The following is a 19,372-nucleotide window of genomic DNA, read 5'->3' on the forward strand; positions in this document are numbered from 1 at the left end:
AAAAAGTATGATGCACATAGACTAATTGACACTGAATTGTTTTAACTAAATCTATGATTTCGAGTTCGAATTTTTTTAGCTGAGTTTTTATAATTGAACTGGACTCTATTTCAAATTGATTGGGAGATACTGAATATTGAATGTTTAATATAAAAAATTAAAATAAAATAAAAACAAAGAAACACTCATTTTTTGCTTGGAAATAATACAACAGTGCAAGTGGAACCAGCAACCACACTTCGAAGCACTGAGCCCTCTCCTTTTGTTGCGTCTCTCTCTCTCTCTCTCTCTCTCTAATCCATGCTTTCTCTTTCTGTCATGAAACGCATTCACGCGCTCACACTCACACCCTTTCTCCTTCGCCACCTCAGCTTTGTTCGAAACGACACCCGCGGTGGCGGGGGCGGGGGCGGCGGAGGTCACTCTAGGCGACGGCCCAAGTCGCCGCCGCTGGCGCTGAAGAAAGCGGAGGAGAAGTCGGAATGGTGGGTCGTTGATGGCGAAATGCACGAGATTGGCGATCACGTGCCACCACGTGAGCGGTTCGTGATCCCGAGAGAGAACATCCCCAACAAGCGCCGCAAGCAACTAAGGGAACAATTCATGCGTAGGACTCGCCTCGTTCTCAAGGAATCGGTTAGTTTTTATTTTACGAGTAAACACCTTTTTAGTCCTGTAAATATCTACGAAGTCCTTTTTAGTCCCGTCAATAAAAAAAGATAAAATTGGTCCTTGAAATTACAAAAAAATGAGTCATGTTAGTCCTTATGTCAACTCCCAAATATGTAGAGTGGTCCTTTTCTCTTTTCTTGTACTCTCCGGGACTAATTTAGTCTTTTTTTATTGCCAGTGACTAAAAAGGACTTCGTAGATATTGCCGGGGACTAAAAAGGTGTTTACTCTTATTTTATTTACTTTTAATCCACTTTCTGTTTGATTCAGGAGATAGTGTAGGAAATAAAAAGGAAAAAAATGATTTTTTTTTTTTTTTTTTTTTGGTGTTTGAGTATTGTTTAATCTATGTTGTGCTTTATCTTAGGTTTGATATATGATTGGAATCCTTTTTGTGATGGTTTAGTTTGCTTTGGTTCGATATTTTTTACTGCTATTTTGTTTATTTATGGCTTTAATATTAGTGAATGGAGAGAAGTTATCTACCTTTACTCTTAAACGACATCGTTTCGGATTAAAAAATTATAATCGTAAAGACTATTATAACATTATAATAAATTATAATTATAAAAATATCTTGATTTTCCGCTCCAAAACGACGTCGATTTGAGCTTAACGAAGATAACTTATCTGCATTCACAGATGAAAAAACAAATCTATTATTTTGTTTATTGAAAAAAAAAATAAGGAATTATTTTATCAGTCTTGCCACAACTATTGGTGTTTTTGTTACGTGACCCAAAGCTTATAGATTCAAATCATGTAATCAACCTCATGCATAAGTTGTCTTTTATAGACCTATACAATTCCCTTGAGCTTTATAGCACAAGATTGCCCTTTATTTGTTTTTTGTTTGACATCATCACAGTTCTGGAATACTGATAAAGCTATTTTTTTATGACTGAAAGGTCACTAGTTCAAATTCAAAAAGCAATCTCTTTGCAAATACGTTAAGGTAAGACTGTGTATAAGAATTGCCCTCACTTCTACCCTTTTTAGTTGAGATTTAACGGGGAGTGATTTTTTTTTATCATCCTTACTAGGTAAAAGGAATTGTACAGCATGGGAACAAATTGATATTATGTAGAGATGTTTCTGTGGATCGAATCTCCAAATAGAAACAAGAACAGTTAGACTGTGCCATTATCTTTGTACGCTTTGGTCATTATCTTTCTTAATATGAATTTGAAATGTGATGGATCTTGTTGTACTGATGCATTATTGACTTGCTTGTTGGAGAAATGAAGTTGTCAATTTGTTACTTTTTGTGATGTTTTTATGTATCACTGTGAAATTCCAATCTTGACTGTTGTCCTAAAATAATTATATTGTACTGAAAGGAGCACGATCCATGGTGCAAAAAGTATATGGAACTGTATAATGAACTTAGAGAAAACTGGGAGAGACTTTATTGGGATGAGGGTTACTCGAAAAAGCTTGCTCTGGATCATGCAAACTACGAGTCTGCTGAAGATGATGATGAAGATTTCTCCCCATACAGGTTTGCCTCCATTGTTTTTCTCTTTCTTGCTAGGGATCTTAACTGCTTTCTTCTCGGAAAATATGATATGGCTTTTAATGTCACAACATGCATGGGTTTGACAACTGAAATGGTTGAGATGGTCATGCTGATGCAAGGGATTGAGTCTTATTCAAACAATTATTCTTTAAAGATTTTGAAGGGTCTTTTTTGTTAGCTATATATAAGTATGGTGCTGGATTTTCTGTTCAAACATTAGTTGCTGGTCATCACTATTGTTAGTTGGTTGACAAACTTTACATTTTAAATTTTGATTTAACAAAATTACATTATTTTTGTTGCTCAATCAGATTATTGGTTTAAAGTACTTCAGTCATTATGTTGTCTAATCTTGGTATTATCTGTTATGGCATTTCAGGAGTAGAAGGTCCCCGACAGAGAATAGTAAGGTACAATTGAATGATTTTAATATACTATAGGATGATTAGTACAGCAGATTTTTTATATGTCTTGTTTTTATATGTCATTAAATTTATATCTTTAATTCTAAGGATATTGTTTAATTAGTAAGTCATGCAGAACAAAGTGCCATATGAATGAGTTGCATTTTTCCGGTTTGTATTGTGATGGAGTTGATAGATAAGAGAGCGCAAAATTGAGAAGGAACAGGGAAATGGATAGAACTTGTATTCTAGCAGGGAGCTTGTATACATCAATATAACAGATATCACAAAACAACAGTGGTGAAGAGTGTTCGAGAGACTTTGGGCTCTCCTAATTCTTTGCTACTAACAACCTTGCCCCCTGCTCTCTCATCCTATTTAACTTCCACACACATGCACCACTCCCAGTCCCTAACAGACTTTCCCGCTCACATGGTTTCATGCTTTTCAGCATGTGAGGGCGATAATTCCCTGTGGTTGCACCTAACATACAGCCTCACCTTTGGGCTTCCATCACATTGCATCAAAGTTTTTTTTTCTTTTGACCATATTTTAGTTTTGTGGATATTTATGCTTTGACTGTTGGAATTTCAACTTAAGAATATTCTTCTTTGAGAGGTGATGGATCTTGTTCATGCAATCTAGAATGGGAAAGGAATGATAATCAGTTTTAATTTTTTTTAGTCTGGTAAGGGTATCCTCAGGCCTAGCTCGTTTATCATGCTCCGGGAGTTGTTCTCCCTTTCTAAAAATAGGAAGATAAAAAGGATTGAGATGAAATTTTGAAAAAAGAAAAGGGTATAAATGGAAGAAAACTTTCCTTTTTTAGTAAAGGACCATGAAATAGTGTTGTGCTCCTGGAGCACATTAGAAAAATCCCCAGGTCAACTATTGCCTCAACTAAGAGTAAGTCCCTCCCAGGTGATCTTAAGGGTACATGATCATTATCTTTCATGCCGATTGATTTTCATATTGTTACTAGTTGACACAACACCTAGGCCCTCTTTAGATCTAATTGTATGATATAGTTGTAATCTTTTAAGATTGCAATATTGTTTACTATAGTTTTCTCTAATACTATCTCTGATGATTGGATTGTATTGCAGGACCAGAATTTTGGGGGAAACAGGCAATCTGATGTCTCAGAGAAGGTTAACCTTATTCGGGATAAATTTGAGTATGACAGAGAGAGAAGAATGAGAGAGAAAGGTTAGTTACAATGGAGCTGGTTACACTCATACTCATACAGAATCACAAATTCTAGTAATCCCTGTATACATTTTTTCTCAATGGACATTTTTTATGAAATTTTTGAAAATGGCCGATGCACTTAATAATAGCAGTGGTGCTTTTGGCCTCATTATGGTGCTGAACCAATATTTTTTTCTGGTTTTTTCAATGTTGGAGATGCAGAGAGACGAACTTGCTAGTGAGCTGAGTATACTATGTGTGTGTGTGTGTTTTTTAAATTCAGCTAGCTCCCGGGTAGTGCATTGAGTTTAATGGGACATAATTTTGCTAAATGAACCACAAATCAAGTTATTGCCGAGCCTAAGTTGAATCTAGCAGAAGTATTTCATAAACAGCTTGGCTACTTTTCACCAGACAGTTCATCGAGCTTTAGGCCTTTGGATAAGGGTTTATTTGTGTCTTGTTCTCTTCTGTCCAGCATTGTAATATTTGTAAGAGAAGCTTGTCAAATTGAGAGAAATTATATGTGTATATGCTGGAAGCTCTCTTTCATGCCATTCTAATTTCAAATTTTCCATAGAATTTTGGAGGACAAAAATAGTTTGCCATGAATTTCTTTCTCCTGAAAGCAATCGGGTCATTTTCTTCAGATTTTGTATTGAAGGAGCAATTTAATGTCAACATCATGATATCTAATAGGGATTTTTGTTTTGTTTGTACACGGTATTAATGTTTACAACCAATCGACCCTTAAACCTAGTCTTCAAAATTTTGTTAGAAGTCAATATGTATCAAGGTAAAGTTTTTTCAGAATAACTTATTTTATGAATTGCAAGAAATGCCCATGTGATTCAAGAACATCCCTGGAGCAAACTATCTTTTGTTTTTGTTAGCAATTTTGTTTTGTTGGGTTCCATTATAACTATATTTTTCTTTTTTCTATATAAAAAAGGGTTCAGTTTTCATCAATCCTTATTTACTTCATTGCAGCTTTTGCACCCATGCATGGAGAAACTGTGCCTGACACTCATGATTCAGACCGCCGGAACCAACCACTAAATACTGATCGATATTTTAGCCAAACAGAAAGGGATTGAGAGGAGGATAGACGAAATGTGCTTGCCATTGTGGAAAGAGGTGGGATAGTTTTCCTTCCTACTTCACATTGCTGTCCATTTATCCTCAATGCTTACATATATATGCTGCCAATATGACTATACATTCTGTTATTGTCTGACATGTTGTTTAAAAAGTGTTAACAATTGGAGATTATATGGATGTTTTTGGTTTAAAGCTCCTTTGGTAAGGTAGGGAAAGTTGTGTTCTGAACAGAAATATGATAATGTATTAATGCACTGACCTTTTCCCTGCCCTTCTCTGTCCCCAACTTATTTGATTGTGACTTGTGAGAAGGGTAATGAAAATTAAAAGTAACACGAAACTGATGAGATATTTTATCTAATAAACTTATTTAATCTGTAGGTATGTTTTTTGATTACCTTTGTGTTGGCTTAATTGATGGAACGCAAGTACATGCTCATGAATACAGCATGCTTCTTGAAGGTCACAAAGACTCTTATTAGTCATAACCCTTGTTAGAGTTTTATAAAATTATTATTCTAACCTCACCTAACAGCTTAAAGAAGGTTGTAAAGAACCAATTTAACCCAAAGTATCAGAGCCTCATGACAGGATGTCAATCATCACCGTCTCCCATTTAATTACTAATTAATTCAATATTGTGGAGTTTTTTAGCACAGGTAGGTGGGCCTGTGCATTATCCACCCTTCATGTTCAATGGGCTCTTGTGTGAGAGGACGTGTTAGAATTATATAAAATTATTAATGTAGTCTCATATAACAATTTAAGTTTTTGGGTTAAGTTGGTTCTTTACAACCCTCCTGTTTGTTGTTGGTGGTGGTTAGTTACTTTTTTCGGTTTAGACTACCCTAAAGGTTTTCCTTCACTGGGAAAAACCTTGGGCGTTTGGTAGAAGAGAAATTTTTATTTATCCGAGAATCTCGATTTTCAGAAATATGATGAAAGTATTCATTTTACGATAATATCTGAAAATTTAAAATTTAGAAAAATTCAGTTTTCCGAGAATTCTACAAAAAGCCACGTAGCAAACGGCTCCACATTCCTGTTTATTCTTTTTAGCTTGGTATCCAATGGAATTAGTACACTCTTATCTATGAAATATCCTTTGGGTCGAAGAGTTTTTTACAATTCATCTTACAATTAAGGTAAAAATGGAAGAGATGACCTACCAAAAAATAAAATAAAATTGAAGAGATGAAATTTTGATACAATTTTCCATATAATTGCATTCTTTAATATTCGATAAAGGGGATTGTTATACTGCACTTATGGGTTTAGTACCCAGTGTTAATTCACTTAATTATCAAGCATTATTTGAAGATTTTATCCAAATATTTAGAAGTCTATCGTATTTATCAATGAAAAAACGAGATGGGTGCCAAAAAGGTGAACCAAACCTACCCCAAATAAATGTGAGACTTTACGGGGATAAACTTTTAGGAAAAGATTTACATTTCATCTTTTCCATTGTTGCAACCGTAAACCCTAGCATTGATTTTTGCTGATGGTGATAATCTTGATAGTAATACTGGCGCTGCGATGTGTAAGGAATGAGTAATTAAAATGAACAAATACTATCAAATGAAGGTAGTTCAGTTGGTGCATGAAAGTTGAGAGTGAGAGTATGTGTTCAATCTTTTCCAACACTATTTTTGGATGGATTTAAAGTTTTAATCTTGAGTCCGTTCTAAACAACATTATCTTCCGCAAAGGATACTTGTGATTTATCCACACAAAAAATGAACAAATACTGAAATTTATCAACATACAATCTTATATGATCTTGTGTGTTTGCATCCATATGAAAAACTTACCAACATACGATCATACACACGAAACTATTCATGACTACATGTTAGAGTGATTAAATAACGGAAAATTAAAAGCAGCATTTAATCTGACCTGTTTTAGGGCATGTACATGTTGTGAGCGAAGCGTGTCCACAGCACGAGTGGATTCTCTCATAATTTATTTAATAATATCATATCATGTGTTAAAGCTTAATTAATCATTGATAAATCAATGACTAATAATTAAAATGATCATTTTCATTTTTTTGTTTACAAGCTTTGTTATTAAAACTATAATTGTTGATATGTGAATGACACATGATAAGGTCAAGTAAAAAGAAACATAAGAAGATCAATTCTCATATGTAGTATTTTGTAATGACGGGAAAAAAGTATTTGATGCAACCTATAATAGCATTGCACTGGGCATTCAATTTTAAGTGGACATACTAGATTATTTCTAATCTTGGGTGTGGAGTCTTTATCTCCTAAATGGATGAACCTCACCAAATAACTTTGTGTTAGCCCAGTACTCCAAGAACAAATTGATAGGCACAATCTTGAATGCAACACATAAACTACGCAAAGGCATGCAATTCAAATTGCACTGGATCAGCTAAAAAGAGCAAACAACTGAGCTGATGAATAGAGTTGATGAAATCATCAATCACTATATTAGCTAAATTAATAAGATCGAATTAACATTACTAAAAAGATTTCACTTTCGATTCTAGGTGGGGATTATCATTGATTGTTTATCTATAAGTATTAGTGTAAGTCTTCGATTAATAACCTCAACAAAAAAAGAAAAAGTGTGACAATTATATTAGATGAAAATTTTTAAAATGATTTGTCAATGTAATTTATTTATTTTTTCTAAATTTCTCTATTTAATTTACATGTTTGAGTTTGACTATTGAATTAATAATATCATATTAACGTTAGCATGTTCAGTTTTTATTTTTATTTTGTTGAAATTGAAACTTCCTATGTGTTGGGATAAGTTAAATATACGATTGGGTTATCTAGTTGCTCCATTCCAAACTTCCCTAGTGTCATTAACTTGCTCTATTTTGGCACTACTTTGCTCCATAATGGATGGTAGGGGTGTTAACGGCCGAGTCGGGTCGGATTTTGGTCTTAAAAGGTTAAGTCTGTATTTAAATGTGTCAGTTTTACTAATCTGTTACCTGTTATGAATATAATTATCGGCCTATGATCTGACTTATTTACAAAAAAATAAAAGTCTGATTTAACCTGATAGCCGATTAAAAAAAAATAAGACAACAACAATTTATCCAAATAGAATATATGATCGACAACACTAATAATTCCACAAAGATTCATAAATTCAATGTATATCCAAACAGCATAATATTGAACAAAATCTTTCAAAAAGTCTGTTTAACCAATAAAATGGAGTGAAATGAGTTAAGAACAGAAAGAGGACAATTATGAATAGTATAAAAAATATAAAATAAAAATAAAAGTTAATATACTATGCCAACTTGAGAGGCTCTAAGACCGGGCTTTTGAATTAGAGCTTGAAGCCTTTTTATTAAACTAACTTTTATGTCAGTTCAAACCTGATTTCAATAACAAATTTTAGACATGTAAACTCAGACCTTCATGAATCGAGCTTGAAAGGCCTCTGACTCGTTTAGCATCCCTATTCAGCTTGGCCAAGTCAAATTTTGGAAATAATATTAAACAAATAGAAAAACTTATATTGTTGAAATAATTCCTGTCACCCATAACTACACATAATTCAGTCCAGAAATGCTGTTATTAGACACAAACCTGATACATCACATTGAGTGATTCGGTATTCCAGTATTACATGCTAGTAATAACAAGTTAAGCTCATGTAACACTCATGATAAAATAAAAGTGTATAAAATAAGGGCATTATTTTTCTTATGCTGTAAGTGAGGAGCTTTGTTTCCGGTGGAGACATATGAAGTGAGCCCCCACAAATTTTCTTTTCAAATAAAAATAGTTGCATACTTTTCGAACTGAATATAGCATGAGATCACTTTCTTCCTCCAACGAAAGTGATTTTTCATAAAAGATAAAACTAATCTTATGTTGCATAGGAGAGTATCTTATGATGTAAAAAATAAAATCAAGGTGAGTTCCAATAATATATATATATATATATATATATATATATATATATATATATATATATATAATGTTTCTAAAATGAACGTAGATGAATATAAATAAGTTATCTACATTCACTCCCAAAACAATGTCGTTTTAAATTTAAAAATTAAAAAATTATAATGAAAAAGACTATTATAACCCTGAAATAAATTATAATTACAAAAATACATTAATTTTCGCCTCAAAACAACGTCGTTTTAGACTCACTGTAAATAAGTTATCTACATTGACTATAGAAAAAACAAACCATATATATATATATATATATATATATATATATAGGCTTTAACGTTTCTACAGTGAATGTAGATAAGTTATCTACATTCACTACCAAAACGACGCTATTTTGGGTTGAAAAATTAAAAAATTATAATAAGAAAGACTATTATAACCTTAAAATAAATTATAACTACAAAAACACATTGATTTCCACTTCAAAATGACGTCGTTTTGGGCTCAATATAACTAATTTATCTACATTAACCGCTGAACAAATGAACCCACACATATATATATATATATGAGGCGGGATCCTTTGACACCGGTGTCAAATTTGAAGTTTGACACCTCATGTAAGAGCCGTTATATAAAAAAAGATCAACGACTCTGATTTATAAGCATGTGACACTATTGATCTTTTTTGATCTAACGGCTCTCAGATGAGGTGTCAAACTTCAAATTTAACACCGGTGTCAAAGGATCCTCCCTCTCTCTCTCTCTCTCTCTCTCTCTCTCTATATATATATATATATATATATATATATATATATATATAGCTTAACATTTCTGCAGCAGCCGTAGATAGTGTTATCTACAGCTGACACAGAAAAGTGGGCCCCACGGCTTCTTAAAAAAAAAAAAAAACTCAGGATCCGTTGCCGTATCCTAGGATTCGGACGTGTATCCTTGCTTGTTGTAGGTACAGCAGCTGCAGAAATTATTTTGCATATATATATATATATATATATATATATATATATATATATATATATATGTCCTGCCGTGGAGACAAATGCTCCGATATTCTATTTTGTAATACAAGTTCAAAGGATGAACCCACACATATTACAAAGCGGATAACCATCAGACTAAAGACCTGATTCCAGATATTCGTGTTTTCAACTCGGTAGCATAAACTACTACGCAAAATTAATATTGACCCTCAGCAGAACCATGACAAATAACACAACTTTAGGCTCAAACCAGAGAACCCAAAGCAAAGTCCAAAAAGTCATTCTTAATCGCATATATAAGAAATTTACTTTATTCACTTGGCAGTGGTTCTAATGTTTTATACTATCTGTAATGCTATCCCTGTAAACAACCTACCAAGTCTTTTGGCAGCACATGAGGCTAAAAAAGTGGATACAGAATGGGCCATCCTAATTCACCTTAAAAAAAACCACTTCTCATTAAACCTTTTGACCAGGGAGCGTGAGGTGAGGGAGAGGACTAGCTAAAGGCTATCTCTTGAAGCACTTGTAGTGTCTTTTGATGAACCTGGAAGACAGGGAAAGGAACAAGAGAATCAAGTCATTCAGGGAATCATGGAGGAGAATATATAGCTGATTACTTTAGGAGATGATTCAATCAGCAAAACAAAGCACACATTAGCATCATGCCACCATCATAGCTTCAAGCAACATAAATTCTCTTTAGGAGTGATATTTAAGTATTTAACTATTCTCTAGGCACAACCAAAGCAGCTTTAATAAATGGAAATAATTATCAAGTAGTGTATGCTCAAACGCCAAACTTAGTTTTGCACTTGAATTAGTCAAACCTGCATTTTCCTTTCGGTATGTGTGGTACTTGTGGCTACACAGTTTGAAAAAATTATAAGAAACGCCAAATGGAACATTGAAATAAATATACCCTCCACTATGACTTGAAGAACCCACAGAAAACAAGAGATTGATAAAGCCAAACTAATTCTTTCTTTCTGTTATAGCATTTTAGGGGATTACTATTGTGCAATCTGCAGGGAAAAAGTCCAACCTCTTCATAAACATATATTTTTGCAAGCTGGTTACCAAACACTTCAACTGCAATTGCAACTAACAGTTATATGAAAAAACTGATTGTTTTTAAAATAGTTAAGTAAAATAAACATTTTTGAGATACAAAAAACTGAAAATAACCCTAATTACTCTGTCTAGCTAAACTAGCACTGAATTATACCGGGTTAAGCAAGTTTAATTAAAGGCCAGCTAATGGAATTCCAAAAGAAAAATACAGAAATAACATGAAAATACTAAAGAAGCTTAAGCATAGAAATAGATATTTATAATGAAGAGGATGACATTTATCTATCCGATGGGCTAAAGTACAGAGAGCGCAAGAAATTGATCTTGGAAATAGAAATATTTATGAAGTTGATAAAGAAAGAAAAAAAAAAGTTACCCATTCAAGATGTTGTGCAGTGATGCCAGAGTCAGTTCCGGCATATATACCAGACAAGACCTGGCAAAACAAGAATTTAAAATAATCAATGTTAAATGCATACGCAGAGAAAGAAGATCATTCGAATATAATGTGTAATAGAGTAATGACCAGAGTGTTTAACAAGAACTGAGTATGGGGTAAAATATCACAGTATAAAATTTGGGTGCCTCAAGTGGGTTAAATGTTCAACTGGACCAAGTATTTTACAGCTCCAAGGGATTATCTGTTCACTTGGCTTTCCATTTAGTTTCAAAACACCATTCAAGATAAAAAACATGACATATAGCATTACCTTGGTGACAGTCTCAAGAAACATCCCAGGGCGTACTGGAAGGGGCTTCTGTCCTGTCACACTTGTCTGGATATCATGACAGACAAGTTAAATATGCTAAGTGACTATAATGTGCATGCATGCATAAAACATTCCATAGTCAAATAATACACATGCATCCAATTCAACCCACCCTTCCACCATTTCCACTTGAAGCCATATGAGTAGTGTCATCTTCATCATCGTTGCCAATGTTATCTGCACCTTCATCTTTTCCTTGCATTACATTTCTTATCATATCAAGCACAATTTTCCCAGGTTTTAAAGCCACTAATTTGGCTAAGAAGTTCACCTGCACTGCCAACAGTTTTAAAGATGCCAAGATGATATTTTTGACAATGAATAACAATCAAGTTTACTTTTAGATCTCTATCCATGTAGAGGAGATTTGAAAGCCCATTTTATCAACAAATAATAAAATCGATGTAAATGAAATACAATTAGGTAATGTTTCACAGAAGTGAGAACCATATTAAGATAAAAATATGGAAACTACACGGTAACTTACCTCAGCCGGAGGAAGAGTATATAATCCACGGTTATTTCTTTCATCCAAAATTCCCCCTCCCATCATATCACGAGCTTCTTCTCTAATCAAAACAAGCCTTGCAAGAAGTTTTCGATCAGGCACAACAGGACGAGTTTCCATTGTCTGCAAAAAACAATTAACCAAAAAGTATCTAAAATTCATGTGGTTTCCTTGGTCAAGATTCAAGATGGAGGAAACTTTCTTCACTCAATTGAAAGAACAAAAGTAATCGAATTAAATATTATCGGTAGAATAAACTTAAAAGAAAAAAGAAAAAAAAGGCTCTTGAAAGATATGGAAACATTTTTATTTTATTTTTTAAAAAAGGAAATGGATGGTAAAAAATAAAAAATAAAGTGTGTTTGTGTAGCCCCCAAAATCGAGAACCTACTAGAACTTGAACGAAGTCTATAACTGAGAAGGAATTTGTATAGTTACCTAAAATCAATTGGTCTTCTGGGGTTTTCAGTGAGGTACATGATGCAATAATATAAAATCATAAAACAACTTAGAAGATAAATAACTTGATTCAAATAATTTGCATGTGGAAAATGAAAATATACAACACTAAGATGGTACCGGGCATTTGTGAAGTGTGTCATGATTTAGTAAAAGGGGAGGATCAGACTAGGCAGCAAAAAGAATAGCATTCCAATCTGATAGGAATATATATGTAGGTGTATGTAAGATGGGTTGTAGGGGATTATGTTCTACCAATGAGGTGGCATAACTAACTTTAGAATATTCTAGGAGGTTAGGCTGAGTATAAGAGGGTGAATGTGTAGTGTGTAAAGGTAGATTGGGAATTTGGACATACTTGGGCTGGGAAACCAGAGTGGGAGAGAAATCTGGAGCCTCTCGAATTGCTCCAGAAAACATTTTAGCTTTTCTTGTATTTTTCCTTTCTTCTTCCATTACTTTTGAATTGTGTCTCTAATTTGTACTTTTCTTTACTAACATATCAAAGAAAATCCAGTTCTCTGGGCCATTTGTTGGTGTTTCATTGCGTTTTACTATGATATTTTGCCAGATCCTATCAATTGGTATCAGAGCACTCCGATTCTAGGGGTGCTTTGAATGGAATTAACCTGCAACATGGATGCTAGATTCTAATCCGCCGAAGAACACTTCCGTCGGAATAGAGAAATTGTAGCAGAGACATTTAGTAGAATTGATCAAAAGCTAACAAAAATCTTACAGACCCTTCAACATTAGCGAAGCAGGGGAAGATCTAATCGTGAACGCTATCATCGGTGGGGTCGCTATTACAAAAGGAGTTCTGAATCGACGGAATCAGAAGAGAGTTTCAACGAAGACGTTCACCACATTGATTTTCTAGCTCCTAAGCTAGAGCTTCCTCGAGGCAATGGTGTGGACGTTACAGGAAGTTATCGAACGAAGCTTTTGTGGGAAAAGCCACCTAAGTCGACGAAGATGATGAAGGAGGCGATGACGTATGAAACCACGCTGATGAAGAAGACGAAAGATGCTTAGGCCAACGATAGGTTTGGGTTGCGAACTGGTAGCAAGGGAAATGGGCTTAACAGTGGGTTTCAGGCCAATAGATTCACTCAAGGAACATCTGCTGCCAAGCACGTGATCCCCTTAAGCCACACTGGAAATGGAGGTGACACACGAGCAGCAGGGCTTGACACGCAGGCAGCCAATAATACACGTGGAGTGGGGCTGACTTCATCTTCCAGAATCGTCGATGGAGCTGCTAACAGTGGCTCTAGGGTCGAGGGAAGGCGCCTGACACAAAACGAACTCCAGGATCGAATGAGGAGGGGAATTTGTTTCAAATGTGAGGAGAAATGGGACCTGAATCACCATTGCAAGGTGGCGCAGCTCCACCGGCTCATGGTAGAAGAAGAAGAAAGTGAAGGCGAAGAGGACCAGAGCCTACACACGAGGAGGAAGAACGGAGGGAAGAAGCGGAAACCAGGGAAGAAACGTAAACCCTCCAACTTTCCATGTACAGCCTATTGGCTCTCTTCAACCCAAACCATGAAAGTATAGGGTTCAATCAATGGGGACAAGGCGGTCATGTTGGAGGATGGTGGCGCGTCTCACAATTTTTTGGGGAAATCAGTGGTGGAGACACCTAATTACAGAGTAATGGCGGGCGATGGTTATCGAGTCGAAAGTAGAGGCGTTGGTAGGCAAGTGGGAATTGTGATTCAAGATGGAATCTCGAACATCGCTGCCAAATTCCTCAACTGCACTTGTTATGTGGGGACCCATGTTACCATTATCATACCTCGGGCACATATGGAACTCTACAATTTAAGCAATGGGATCTCGGTGGAAGGTTTTTTGGGGCTGAACCCCAGCTTAAGGGCAAGGTGAATGTTTTGGGAGAGCGTATTGATAGGAATATATATGTAGGTGCATGTAAGGTGGGTTGTAGGGGATTATGTTCTACCAATGAGGTGGCATAACTAACTTTAGAATATTCTAGGAGGTTAGGCTGAGTATAAGAGGGGGAATGTGTAGTGTGTAAAGGTAGATTGGGAATTTGGACATACTTGGGCTAGAAAACCAGACTATGAGAGAAATATGGAGCCTCTCGAATTGCTCCAGAAAACATTTTAGCTATTCTTGTATTTTTCCTTTCTTCTTCCATTACTTCTGAATTGTCTCTGTAATTTGTACTTTCCCTTACTAATATATCAAAGAAAATCCAGTTCTCTGGGCCATTTGTTGGTGTTTTGTTGCATTTTACTCTGATATTTTGCTAGATCCTATCACAATCATCTCCTGATATTCAATATCCAATGATACATCTTTCAGGGGAAACTTTTGAAGAAAACCATTAACAGGGAATTCCAAAGGAACCCTTGCAACTTCACCAGTCCAAAATACTAGAACAGGTGCAAAGAAAGGATATTTGTATTTGGTTGAAAAGCTCTAATTTTCTTTAGTTAGGCCACAATATATTATTAGTGCATAGGTACAAAATATAAAATATCTATAAACAAGCCAAAGCCCACTCTTAACAATAAGAAAAAAATAAACACTCCCCATTAAATCCCGACTAGCGAAAGTGGCTAAGAGACTGTTTCTCGAATTTGAACACGTGACCTTTCAGTCACAAAGGAACAACTTTACCATTGCTCCAGGCTCACCCTCTTTACTTAACAATAAGAAAAAAGAGAAAATTACAATCATTTCGAGGTATGAAATTATTGAAACGAGAGGACAATGTAATTTAGGCCAACCTCAAGGGATTTAAGTCCACTTTGCTCTCATTTAATAAAAAGACATTTTAATAACCTTCATCAAATAGTCACCAAGTATGATTACAAGACAATTTAAAGTTTGAAAGACTGCAAGGACCTGACCTGGTAATTTATATAAAGCTTGAAGTTTCTATACATACCTCTAATAAATCATCAGCTTGGTTGGCTATGTCATTTAGATTTGCCCCTGGGATATGAATCTTCAAGTCATTCTCGCCTTTAAATAACCCACCACCAGCTGCAACTCGGCGTAATAATTCATGTCTGCTTTCCTTTTTGGGAGTTCTACATAGAAGACCAACTACTTGAACCTAGAAGTTGAAGGGCAAAAGTGCACATTGATATACAACATAGAAGTTGGATTTGGAACCATTCTTTAATAGGAAAAATGACTAAGAACTGGCTCAAAGAACTTCCTTACGTGGGGTGGACATTTTTTTGTAAGATGTGATAATACTGTCTCTTTGATAACTTCCAACAGTGACTTGCGCTGGATGGAAATACAAAAGCAGTTAATTCCCAATCACAACAACTGATGACAGTTTCTTTGCTCAACAAGATATAGTGGCATCATTTAAAGGATACTACTTACTAAACACCGATCAAGTTAAAATTTAAGGGCAGAGAGGAGTTGAGGGACAACGAGAGGTACAAATATCCTTCTCTTGATATTTTCTAATAAGAAGGACCAATAATTGTGTGCTTGTATTAGTTCAAATAAGTTGCAGCAACTGCAGTCTATGAGACTCGCGTTAGGAAAACAGAAACAAAAACATGATAAAACGAAATAAAACCAAAAAAAAAGGACATAAATCAGTTTCCAATAAAGGATCCAAATGTAGAAGTCATAAAATATAATTGGAGAGCTTTCTGAATGGAATGGAACATGCATGTTTCTAAATAAAATTAGACAAGTTTTTTTTTTTTTTAAGACCACCAACCTCATTGAGGATTTAAAATGGGATTACATATTGCCTACCAAAGATTCGACCAACTATGCCAACCCTCGTTGACAAACAAGTTTTAAACTCCTGTTCAAAAATCATACCTTATCATCCTGGTCTTTCTCAGCAAGCTCGATCATGTAATCAAGGGCCATCATGAAATTAGATTCCATCTCATCAACTCTCTTTCCAATAACTCCTTGTGCAGCCAACTCCACTGCCACTTTTTCAGATTCTTCATCCATGTCCATGTCTTCCAACTGGACACAAAGTGATACTTGTAATAGGGTTCTCATGACAACATAACACATTAGGATTCAATAAGCTTTCATGCAATAGCTGAAAGTGAAAGCACATAGACATGACCAAGAACAAAAATATTTGCTAAAGAAGAAAAAATTGCACAGTGCGCTTAAAATGTGTTTAGAACTGAGACAGATATCATCAGATGATCTTCACCAAGAAAATGTGTGTGGCTAGCACACATAGCTTCCATGTTTTCAACCATTAATATTAGAAGCCCATTAAAAGTAAAATAATAACTTATAAGCTACTAAAAAAGCAAAAATGCGCAAAAAGAGGAGATGATGAAGAAAATGAGCACCTTTAAAATAGTGTATCAACACTATGTCAATGACAAACAAACAATAGAAGAGATTGTCCTCACTTATCAGTTGTAATGCACAAGCTTACGAAATTAAAATATTCACACACTTACACATGCACTCTGGTGACATAAAAAATTAGTAGATATTGGAAATGAATCATCTCGTGTTATTAAACATGACCATATCATGTCAAACGATCTTAACCATCAATGAACAAATCAATGGTGATGATTTTTTAACTTCCTTCGCAATATTTTTTTCTCTTTCTTCTCTTATCACTATTAATTCACCCTTGTACAACTAGGATCCTCCCACATGATATGGTCATATTAAATAACATATGACAGGATCCACTGTCGTAGATATTAGAGTATATTCTCTCTGTTAGTTATAATTACTTATGTCAGAATCTGTTAGAGCTGTCTGTTAGGTTGTTATAACAGTCTCTGAGACTGTTGTAACAACTAACAGATCATGTACACAAGTGTAAATCAGTATCCATTCTTGTTCTCTCTCTAACTCTCTTCCCCTTCCTCATATTTTCTCTCACTTTCTAGGAAAGTTCTGATTCCATAATAACAAAAGAACAATTCATAGAAGAATGCAATTTCTCTAACGTTTTATTCCCTCGCTTACTCCTAGTCGCATTGCTTATTCTATATCTTTTGTATTGTATTAGTTGGTCGCTGGTATGCTCCAGAACCAAGCCTACAGGGTGTAAACTACACCACTAGTTAGTTAGTTAATTATAAGTTCAGGTTGTTACACTAGTTTTGATCAGGTGTAACTGATCCTATTTTTACATTCCAGTACTCCAAGCTTCATGTACAAGCTTCCCTGTGTACTATAAATGGATTACTCCTTCATCAGAATAATTACATTCAATAATAATAATAAGAATATGATCAATTGTAAGAATAATAAGTCCGCACCAAATTTTAACTGTTAATTTTCGTGCATGTACCGATTATAATTTATTGTATTATATAATTATTTATTCTCAATAAATTATATATGTCAAATACAAATACAAAAAAAAAAAAAAAAAAAAAATCAACTGTATGATACTGCTTAATAATAATAATAATAACTTACAAGAGTAATCATTTCTTGGAGAACAGAGATGACTTGTTCTCCTCCTTTAAGGAGTGCTTCACGTTGAGAAGATGTATCCGTATCCGTATCCGTATCGGTGTTTTGATTTTGGATCATTTGATTAAGGGATTGTGCATCAAACTCCTCGTGTGTGTATCCACCACCAACTTCGTAACTGGCGTTGTCTGTGCTTGACAACAAAACGTGACTCTTTCTATTATGCTGTTTCAAATGCAACTGAAACTGCCATTGGTGAGGGGAAGTTAATGTTGGAAGAGAAGAAGGGAAGAGATTATTAAGAGAGGTGTGAGAACAAGCAGGGACGAAGAGTGAAGCACGAAGGAGCATTTCGTTGTTTTCTCTCTTTTTTTTGTTTGTTTTTGGTTTGGGGGTTTATATTCACAGGGTTTTAGTAAGAGAACCGAGAGTCTAGACGGTGGATAAGATATCAAAGGGTATAAAAATAGAGAGGGTTTTCTAGTTCCACTCCACTGTTGCTTTAATATGAAAGAAAGTGTCGCAGAATAAATTTTCTCTCCCCCACGAAAACAAAATAATTGAGAGAGAAAGCAAAAGAAAAGAGAGAGATAAAAAATAAAATTAGAATTTTAAAGGATTTTAATGGATTGTTTTTGGATAAAAAAATCCGTTGGTATTCGATTAGAATTTTAATGGATTGAAAAAAAGTCACGTGGTATTCGATTAGGATTTTAAAAGATCATTTTAAAATACGTCTAAATTCGTTGGTATTCAATTAGGATTTTAAACAATGGAATCACAATCTCGTGGTATTCAAAAATCCAACGATTTTAATGGATTTTCTATTGGTGTGGATTTCGTGAGACTTTTTAGTGAAAAATATAAATAGGATGTCTCTCTCACAATCTCACCCCAACCCTTAGGTAGTGTTTGGTTGAAGGTTTATTTTGAGATTGATGGAAAAGTGTAAGTGAATATTGGAAAATACCACGTTTGGTTCAGGGTTTTTCAAGAAATACCAGGCAAATAGGATAGATGGGAAAATGACTTTTGTGTTGATTTTTGGATGAAATTCACTGTTACAGAATACCACTTGAGATGTGGTATTTTGAGATAACTGGGGAAGTGAAAAAACAGGTGCAAAGTTTCTCCCTAACATAGATTTTGCATATTTAAATAAATTTTCCTAGTAATATTTGGGTCAACCAAACAACTTTTTTTACATTTTCCTACCAAACTCATTTTCCAACCATTTCCCTATCAATTACATTTCCCTAGTAAAAAAAAATTTCTATCGAACCAAACACTACCTTAGGTTTTCTTGAGATTCTTCTGTTGCAGTATTTTCTTCTT

The 19,372-nt window shown here is 34.7% G+C and overlaps 2 protein-coding genes across 2 annotated transcripts; one reads left to right on the plus strand and one right to left on the minus strand.

Annotated features, from left to right (window-relative positions):
* The first annotated feature begins 223 nt into the window (after nt 1-223).
* On the plus strand, nt 224-5,181 carry LOC133318475 (uncharacterized). The gene is made up of 5 exons (XM_061520479.1): nt 224-636; nt 2,013-2,173; nt 2,571-2,601; nt 3,702-3,804; nt 4,777-5,181. Exons 1-5 carry the CDS (start codon nt 301-303, stop codon nt 4,881-4,883), a joined length of 738 nt encoding a protein of 245 aa, XP_061376463.1. The 5' UTR covers nt 224-300; the 3' UTR covers nt 4,884-5,181.
* A 4,911-nt stretch (nt 5,182-10,092) lies between these two features.
* Nucleotides 10,093-18,475, minus strand: LOC133318474 (protein PEP-RELATED DEVELOPMENT ARRESTED 1, chloroplastic). Its single transcript, XM_061520478.1, has 9 exons — nt 18,041-18,475; nt 16,442-16,597; nt 15,815-15,883; nt 15,534-15,704; nt 12,131-12,274; nt 11,756-11,914; nt 11,584-11,649; nt 11,250-11,309; nt 10,093-10,346 (listed from the first exon to the last, which is right to left on the minus strand). Exons 1-9 carry the CDS (start codon nt 18,386-18,388, stop codon nt 10,299-10,301), a joined length of 1,221 nt encoding a protein of 406 aa, XP_061376462.1. The 5' UTR covers nt 18,389-18,475; the 3' UTR covers nt 10,093-10,298.
* Nucleotides 18,476-19,372: the final 897 nt, after the last annotated feature.

The sequence above is a fragment of the Gastrolobium bilobum genome, unplaced genomic scaffold (assembly GCF_033153095.1).
Source record: "Gastrolobium bilobum isolate Gb01-03AN ecotype WA unplaced genomic scaffold, APGP_CSIRO_Gbil_v1 utg70441, whole genome shotgun sequence".
Taxonomy (NCBI): Eukaryota; Viridiplantae; Streptophyta; class Magnoliopsida; order Fabales; family Fabaceae; genus Gastrolobium; species Gastrolobium bilobum.